General features: G+C 42.8%; 1 protein-coding gene across 1 annotated transcript in view; it reads right to left on the minus strand.

The window, feature by feature from the left end:
- LOC111952237 (eukaryotic translation initiation factor 4 gamma 2) overlaps positions 1–3,967 on the minus strand; it is an 85,706-nt gene extending 81,739 nt beyond the window's left edge. The window contains exons 1-4 of the mRNA XM_070435034.1: positions 3,845–3,967; positions 2,745–2,881; positions 2,539–2,626; positions 2,244–2,361 (exon numbers count right to left, since the gene is read on the minus strand). Coding sequence (XP_070291135.1) covers positions 2,244–2,361; positions 2,539–2,626; positions 2,745–2,881; positions 3,845–3,967 — 466 coding nt within the window. The remainder of the gene's footprint in view (positions 1–2,243; positions 2,362–2,538; positions 2,627–2,744; positions 2,882–3,844) is intronic.
- Between the last annotated feature and the right edge of the window lie 5,751 nt (positions 3,968–9,718).

A 9,718-nucleotide genomic window follows, 5' to 3' on the forward strand; every position in this document is an offset into this window, starting at 1 on the left:
GGTTTTTGGATATAAAAATAATCTTTATCGAACAAAACGAACATTTATTGTGTAACTGGGAGTCTCGTGAGTGCAAACATCCGAAGATCATCAAAGGTAAGCGATTCATTTTATTGCTTTTCTGACTTTCGTGACCAATCTACTTTGCTGCTAGCTGTTTAATGTTTTGTCTACTGAGAGCTGTCCTCACATAATCGCATGGTTTGCTTTCGCTGTAAAGCTTTTTTGAAATCTGACACGCCAGGTGGATTAACAACAAGCTAAGCTGTTTTTTGGTATATTGCACTTGTGATTTCATGAAAATTAAATATTTTTAGTAATTTAATTTGAATTTGGCAAAAAATGTTGACAAATGATCCCGCTAAAGGGATCGGTGCGCCAAGATTAAGCATTGCCGTGGACTTACAACATCCAATCGAGTTGTTTTTCTATTAATAAAGTGTGATTTTGAAAAACCCGGGGGAAACGGAAACCTGGGAAAACGGAACTTGGAAAAAATATAACAGACTTTATAGGGCCCTACCYGTCGCCTCTGCAGACTCTCTTTCAAGCTCTGCTGACCTTGAGTAGGGCTTTTAAAATATGATATGCCCAGCCCTTACATGCATTGTACCTGGAAGTTGGAGAAATAACGTATAAACCATTCCATAAATCATATAACTTCTGGGTCATTAAGTCTCCTCTTCCTGAGCACTAGCTAGCTTGCGTCATCTGACTTACAGACACGTTCAATATCTCATCAATGGCCAGGGGTTGTGACACCGCTCCTAATAACATGCTGTCATCCGAACATCGTACTCCCTAAAGCCGTCTCTCTTTGGGAGTAGTAGGTTCGAGACTGCCTGARTGATACGCCACTAATATTTTGTGACGGATGTAAATCAGAGGGTAATGAAAAGAGGAAGTCTCTTCTGTCAAACTCCCAGTGTAATGCCTTAACGTTAACACCTCTGCTGTTTAATTTCRTTTCACCCTTTCGTTTTTACCATCCCGTCATGTTGTTAAACGGCAGATCAAAGGCTTAAAAGAGAATTAGCAGTCTTTTTCCTTCTTGATTTAACTTGAGAGGACATCTAATTGGATTAGTATTATCATTACTTTTACCACTTATTTCAAGAGGTTTAACCCATCAAATAGTCTTTTTGATACATTTTTTGAGCSGAAAACTGGTGCGTCCATCAATGGAGAGACTAGTGCGATGTGTGCTGAATTGTGGGACAGCCAGGCTAGCTGGTGGGTGCTGCTGGGGAGTTAGTGTGTGACAGGAGTGACACGTGTGTTTTTATGGAGTTCTTCAGGGGCTTTTGGGGGAATCTCGTTCCAAGCACAGCTCCTCAATGTTTGAATTAGCCTTTTGATCTGCTAATCAATTTGGAGAGGGAGAAGAAATTAACTGTGGATGTTCCACTCTTTCGCTCTCAGCCGACAAGCAAATTAATCACTCTTGCTGCATTTAATTCAATTTCTAGGGAAAAGAAGTTGGTAAAAAAAATGTTTTTATGTAACACTTTTAATACGGGCAGGTCTATTACTGGTTACAGAGCTAGGACAGAAAATCTGAATATATGACAAAGAAATTAATAATTCACAATCAGTGTTGTTGAGTAGTGAACTACATGTAGTTCAACTAGTCATTTTAATTACATTTTCCAGTTGCTTGGTTGTCTTCGAACTAAATTCAAATCTAGGCAGTTTTTTCAGTATTAATTACTTTTTACATTTAGCAGTGTAGCTTACTACTGCAACTACACATTTGCAAAAAATATATAAAATTGTATTTGTCACATGCTTTGTCAACAACAGGTGTAGGACTGACAGTGACATGGTTCTGTCCCAACAATGTAGAAGAACAAAATATTGAAAAATAATACCATGAGAGTAAATAACACAATGAGTAATGACTAATGTGTTATAGTACAGGGTACCGGTCATGTGAGGGGTACGACGGTAATTGAGATTAATATGTAAATATAGGTAGAGTAAAGTGACGACGGCCAACGGATAGATACTCAAACAGTGCAACACATGTGTGAGAGTCAGAAGATAGTTAGTGGAAAGAGTGTGATTGGCAGTGTTAGTTGCCGATAGCATTTTGTTTAATATTTTAGTGGTCTTATGGCTGGGGGTAAAAGCGTTCAGGTCCTATTGGTTCCAGACTTCCAGGTACATCTTACTCTGCGGTAACAGAGAGAACAGTCTATGACTTGGGTAGCTGGAGGCTTTAACAGTTGTTAGGGCCTTACTCCAGCACTGCCTGCAATAGAGGTCCTGGATGACAGGGAGCTCGGCCTCAATGATATACTGGGCCGTACGCACTACCCTCTGTAGTGTGTTGCAGTCGGATGCAAAGCAGTTGCCATACTAAGCGGTGATGCAGCCAGTCAAGATGGTCTCAATGGTTCAGCTGGATAACTTTTTCAATCTTCTCAGCCTCCTGAGGGGTAAAAAGCGTAATCGTGCCTTCTTCACGACTGTGTTGGTGTGTGTGGAGTATGTTAATTCCTTAGTGATGTGGACACAAAAGAACTTGAATCTCACAATCCGCTCCACTAYAGCCTTGTCGATGTGGATGGGGGCGTGCTCAACCCTCCGTTTCCTGTAGTCCACAATCAGCTCCTTTGTCTTGCTAACATTGAGGGAAAGGTTGTTGTCCTGGCACCACACTGCCAGGTCACTGACCTCTCTATAGGCGGTCTCATTGTCATTTGGGGATCAGGCCTACTACCGTTGTGTTGTCAGCAAACTTAATGATGGTGATGGAGTCATGTGCGGCCACACAGTCATGGGTGAACAGGGAGTACAGGAGGGGACTAAGTATGCACTCCTGAGGRACCCCCGTGTTGAGGTTCAGCATGGCATATGTATAGTCTACCCTCACCACCTGGGGYGGCCCGACAGGAAGTCTAGGATCCAGTTGCAGACAGAGGTGTTCAGTCCCAGGGTCCTGAACTTAGTGATGAGCTTGGAGGGCACTTTGTTGTTGAATGCTGAGCTGTACAGTCGTGGCCAAAAGTTTTGAGAATGACACAAATATTAATTTCCACAAAGTTTGCTGCTTCAGTGTCTTTAGATATTTTGKTCAGATGTTACTATGGAATACTGAAGTATAATTACAAGCATTTCATAAGTTGTCTAAACAGGCTTTTATTGACAATTACATGAAGTTGATGCAGAGTCGTGATGCAAAGTGTTGTCCCTTCTTTTTCAAGACCTCTGCAATCCGCCCTGGCATGCTGTCAATTAACTTCTGGGCCACATCCTGACTGATGGCAGGCCATTCTTGCATAATCAATGCTTGGAGTTTGTCAGAATTTGTTTTTTTTGTTTGTTTCACAAAATATCTATGTTTTGTTCCCTGAGCCACTTAGTTATCACTTTTGCCTTATGGCAAGGTGCTCCGTTATGCTGGAAAAGGCATTGTTCGTCACCAAACTGTTCCTGGATGGTTGGGAGAAGTTGCTCTCGGAGGATGTGTTGGTACCATTCTTTATTCATGGCTGTGTTTCTTCGGCAAAATTGTGAGTGAGCCCACTCCCTTGGCTGAGAAGCAACCCCACACATGAATGGTCTCAGGATGCTTTACTGTTGGCATGACACAGGACTGATGGTAGCGCTCACATTTGTCTTCTCCGGACAACCTTTTTTCCAGATGCTCCAAACAATCGGAAAGGGGATTCATCAGAGAAAATGACTTTACCCCAGTCCTCAGCAGTCCAATCTGTACCTTTTGCAGAATACAGTCTGTCCCTGTGTTTTTCCTGGAGAGAAGTGGATTCTTTGCTGCCCTTCTTGACACCAGGCATCCTCAAAGTCTTTGCCTTACTGTGCATGCAGATGCACTCACACCTTCCTGCTGCCATTCCTGAGCAAGCACTGTAGTGGTGGTGCCCCGATCCTGCAGCTGAATCAACTTTAGGAGACGGTCCTGGCGCTTGCTGGACTTCTTGGGTCCCTGAAGCTTCTTCATAACAATTTAACCGCTCTCCTTGAAGTTCTTGATGATCCGATAAATGGTTGATTTAGGTGTAATCATACTAGCAGCAATGTCCTTGCCTGTGAAGCCCTTTTTGGCAAAGCAATGATGACGGCACATGTTTCCTTGCAGGTAACCATGGCTGACAGAGGAAGAACAATGATTCCAAGTACCACCCTCCTTTTGAAGCTTCCAGTCTGTTATTCGAACTCAATCAGCATGACAGAGTGATCTCCAGCCTTGTTCTCGTCAACACTCACACCTGTGTTAACGAGAGAATCACTGACATGATGTCAGCTGGTCCCTTTGTGGCAGGGCTGAAATGCAGTGGAAATGTTTTTGGGGATTCAGTATATTTGCATGGCAAAGAGGTACTTGCAATTAATTGCAATTCATCTGATCACTCTTCATAATATTCTGGAGTATATACAAATTGCCATCATACAAACATGAGGCAGCAGACTTTGGGAAATTAATATTTGTGTTATTCTTCAACTTTTGGCCACGACTGTAGTCAATGAACAGCATTCTCACATAGGTGTTCCTCTTGTCCGGCTGGGAGAGAGCCGTGTGGAGAGCAATAGAGATTGCATCRTCTGTGGATCTGTTGGGGCGGTATTCGAATTGGAGTGGGTTCAGGGAGTCTAGGATGATATTGTGGATGTGAGCCATGATCAGACTTTCAAAGCATTTCATGGATACAGATGTGAGTGCTACTGGTAGATCGTCATTTAGACAGGTTACCTTGGTGCTTTTGGGCACAGGGACTGTGGTGGTCTGCTTGAAACATGTAGGTATTATAGACTGGGTTAGTGAGCGATCGAAAATATCAGTGAAGACACGCACCATGCTCTGAGTATGCATCCTGGTAATCATTCTTGCTCCGCGAACTTGTGAATGCTAACCTGTTTTGAAGATCTTACTCACAACGGCTGGTGCTCTCATACATGGTTCAGTGTTGCTTTCCTTAAAGCAAGTATAAAAAGCATTTAGCTTGTTTGGTCGACCCACTTCACTGGGCAGATCACGGCTGGGTTTCCTTTATAATCCATGATAGTTTGCAAGCCATACCAAGTTTGACGAGCGTCAGAGCCGGCGTAGTAGTATTCGATCTTAGCCCTGTGTCTACCATTTTTCAGTTTGATGGTGCATCGGAGGTCTTAATGGGATTTCTTATAAATGTCCGGATTAGTGTTCCACTTCTCGAAAGCCTTTATCTAAGTGCGGATGGTTGGGATATGTACACCACCGTTCAATAGTTTGAGGTCCTTGTTTTAAAAAGAAAAGCACATTTTTTGTCCATTAAAATAACATCAAATTGATCAGAAATACAGTGTAGACATTGTAATGTTGTAAATGACTATTGTAGCTGGAAAAGGCTGATTTCTAATGGAATGTCTACATAGGCGTACTGAGGCCCATTATCAGCAACCATCACTCCTGTGTTCCAATGGCACGTTGTGTTAGCTAATCCAAGTTTATCATTTTAAAAGGCTAATTGATCATTAGAAAACCCTTTTGCAATTGTTAGCAAACCTGAAAACTGTTGTTCWGATTAAAGAAGCAATAAAACTGTCCTTCTTTAGACTAGTTGAGTATCTGGAGCATAGCATTTGTGGACTCGATAAACGGGCTCAAAATGGCCAGAAACATAACTTTCTTCTGAAACTCATCAGTCTATTCTTGTTCTGAGAAGCGTCCAGTTCTAAATTGGTTTAGGACCTACTTAACCCAGTCAAGTTTGTCACCATTGGTGAACATACCGTAACCAGAGAAAATACAAATCACATGTGGCATTCCACAAGGTTCGAAATGCAGTAAATCATTTTGTTCCCCCTCATCAAATCTACACAGAATACCCCATAATGGCAAAGCAAAATCAGGTTTAGAATTTTTTGCTAATTTCTTTTTACAAAGCTGCAATATGACATTTACATAATTATTCCACCCCTTTACTCAGTACTTTGTTGAAGCACTTCTGGCAGCGATCACAGCCTGAGTCTTCTTGGGTATGACCATACAAGCTTGGCAAACCTGTATTCAGGTAGTTTCTCCATTCTTCCCTGCAGATCCTCTCAAGCTCTGTCAGGTTGGATGGGGAGCGTCACTGCACAGCTATCTGGAGCTCTGTCAGATTGACCAGATGGTTCTGACCAAGGCCTTCTCTCCCGTTTGGTCAGGTGGCCAGCTCTAAGAAAAGTCTTAATGGTTCCAAACTCTTCCATTTAGAATGATGGAAGGCACTGTGTTCTTGGGGACCTTCAATGCTGCAGACATTTTTGGTACCCTTCCCAGATCTGTGCTGCCAGTTGAGGACTTGTGAGGCATCTGTTTCTCAAACTAGACTCGCTAATGTAATTGTCCTCTTGCTCAGTTGTGCACCGGGGCTCCCACTCTTTCTATTCTGGTTAGAGCCAGTTTGCGCTGTTCTGTGAAGGGAGTAGTAACACAGAATGCTATGTAGAGTCTAGTTCTTTGGCAATTTCTCGCGGTGGAAAGCCTTCATTTCTCAGAACAAGAATAGACTGATGAGTTTCAGAAGAAAATTTTTCTGGCCATTTGAGCCCGTTATCGAGCCACAAATGCTATGCTCCAGATACTCAACTAGTCTAAAGAAGGACAGTTTTATTGCTTCTTTAATCGAACAACAGTTTTCAGGTTTGCTAACAATTGCAAAAGGGTTTTCTAATGATCAATTAGCCTTTTAAAATGATAAACTTGGATTAGCTAACACAACGTGCCATTGGAACACAGGAGTGATGGTTGCTGATAAGGGCCTCAGTACGCCTATGTAGACATTCCATTAGAATCAGCCTTTTCCAGCTACAATAGTCATTTACAACATTACAATGTCTACACTGTATTTCTGATCAATTTGATGTTATTTAATGGACAAAAAATGTGCTTTTCTTTTAAACAAGGACCTCAAACTATTGAACGGTGGTGTACATATCCCAACCATCCGCACTTAGATAAAGGCTTTCGAGAAGTGGAACACTAATCCGGACATTTATAAGAAATCCATTAAGACCTCCGATGCACCATCAAACTGAAAAATGGTAGACACAGGGCTAAGATCGAATACTACTACCCGGCTCTGACGCTCGTCAAACTTGGTATGGCTTGCAAACTATCAGATTATAAGGAAACCCCCAGCCGTGATCTGCCCAGTGAAGTGGGTCGACCAAACAAGCTAAATGCTTTTTATACTTGCTTTAAGGAAAGCAACACTGAACCATGTATGAGAGCACCAGCCGTTGTGAGTAAGAATCTTCAAAACAGGTTAGCAATTCACAAGTTTTCGCGGAGCCAAGAATGATTAACCAGGATGCATACTCAGAGCATGGTGCGTGTCTTCACTGATATATTTTCGATCGTCCATAAACCAGTCTATAATACCTACATGTTCAAGCAGACCACCACAGTCCCTGTGCCCAGACCCAAGGTAACCTGTCTAAATGACGATCTATTCCAGTAGCATCATACACATCTGTATCCATGAAAGAAATGCTTTGAAAGTCTGATCATGGCTACATTCACAACACTATTCATCCTAGACTCCCTTGAACCCACTCCAATTCGAATACCGCCCCAGCCGAACTGAACCACAAGAGCGATCCACAGATGATAACCTCTCTATTGCTCTCCACACGGCTCTCTCCCAGCCGGACAAGAGGACACCATGTGAGTGTGTAGTAGTTGAGAAGAAGCCTTATTGTTTCAGTCTCCCAGTATGACAATTTGTACGAGAGATCGTGGAACAGAGTTGAGAATGATTCACATACCTCCACTAAAATTAAACATATCCCCAAACAGTCTGTCTGCCTTGAAAATTGTATACAGATGGGCATCAATTGTAGATTCGCCACATGAGTGTGATATTCCAGTGAAGAAAGTGATCAGATTGAATTGCAATTAATTGCAAAGTACCCTTTGCCAGCAAATTACTGAATCCCTCATAAACAACATTTCCACGCTTTCAGCCTGCCACAAAGGACCAGCTGACATCATGTCAGTGATTCTTCGTTAATCAGCAAGGTGTGAAGTGTTGACGGAACTAACGCTGGAGATCACTCTGTCATTGCTGATTGAGTTCGATAAGACTGGAAGCTTCAAAAGGAGGTGGTACTTGAATCATTGTTCTTCTCTGTCAGCCATGGTTACCTGCAAGGAAACATGTGCCGTCATCATTGCTTTGCACAAAAAGGGCTTCACAGGCAAGGACATTGCTGCTAGTATGATTAACCTAAATCAACCATTTATCGGATCATCAAGAACTTCAAGAAGGAGAGCGTTAATTGTTATGGAAGAAGGCTTCAGGGCTACCAAAAAGTCCACAAGCGCCAGGACCGTCTCCTAAAGTTGATTCAGCTGCAGGGATCGGGGCACCACCACTACAGTGCTTGCTCAGGAATGGCAGCAGGAAGGTGTGAGTGCAATTGCTGCATGCACAGTAAAGGCAAAGACTTTGGAGATGCCTGGTGTCAAGAAGGCAGCAAAGAATCCACTTCTCTTCAGGAAAAACATCAGGGACAGACTGATATTCTGCAAAAGGTACAGATTGGATGCTGAGTGACTGGGGTATAAAGTCATTTCTCTGATGAATCCCGATTCCCCTTTTCGATTGTTTGGAGAATCTGGAAAAAAAGGTTGTGCCGGAGAAAGACAAATGTGAGCGTACCAAGTCCTGTGTCATGCCAAAAAGTAAACCGACATCTGAAGACAATTCAGTGTGGGGTTGCTTCTACGCAAGGAGTGGCTCACTCACAATTTTGCCAAAAACACAGCCATGAATAAAGATGGTACCAAACACATCCTCGAGAGCAACTTCTCCCAACCATCCAGACAGTTTTGGTGACGAACAATGCTTTTCCAGCATAACGGAGCACCTTGCCATAAGGCAAAAAGTGATAACTAAGTGGCTCAGGGAACAAAACATGATATTTTGTGGAACAAAAAAAAAATTCTGACAAACTCCAAGCATTGATTATGACTGCAGCATCATGGCTAGAGCCATCAAAGTTACAGGTATGTGGCCAGGAAGTTAATTGAGTTCAGCATCAGGCGGATGTCAGAGGTCTTGAAAAGAAGGGACAACACTTTGCATCACGACTCTGCATCAACTTCATGTAATTGTCAATAAAAGTCTGACACTTATGAAATGCTTGTAATTATACTTCAGTATTCCATAGTAACATCTGAACAAAATATCTAAAGACACTGAAGCAGCAAACTTTGTGGAAATTATATTTGTGTCATTTCAAAACTTTTGGCGCCACGACTGTACACAGCTCAGCATTCAACAACAAAGTTGCCCTCCAAGCTCACACTAAGTTCAGGACCCTGGGACTGAAACCATCTGTCTGCATTGGCGACTGGATCCTAACTTACTCTGTCGGGCGCACAGGTGGTGAGTGGTAAGACTATACATATGCCATGCTGAACCTCAACACGGGGGTCCCTCAGGAGTGCATACTTAGTCCTCCTGTATCCCTGTTCACCCATGACTGTGTGGCCGCACATGACTCACATCACCATCATTAAGTTTGCTGACAACACAACGGTAGTAGCCTGATCCCCAAATGACAATGAGACCGCCTATAGAGAGGTCAGTGACCTGGCAGTGTGGTGCCAGGACAACAAACCTTTCCCTCAATGTTAGAAGACAAAGGGAGCTGATTGTGTGATACAGGAAAACGGAGGTTGAGCACGCGCCCCAATTCCAATCGACAACGCGCTGTACAG

The sequence above is a fragment of the Salvelinus sp. IW2-2015 genome, linkage group LG26 (assembly GCF_002910315.2).
Source record: "Salvelinus sp. IW2-2015 linkage group LG26, ASM291031v2, whole genome shotgun sequence".
Taxonomy (NCBI): Eukaryota; Metazoa; Chordata; class Actinopteri; order Salmoniformes; family Salmonidae; genus Salvelinus; species Salvelinus sp. IW2-2015.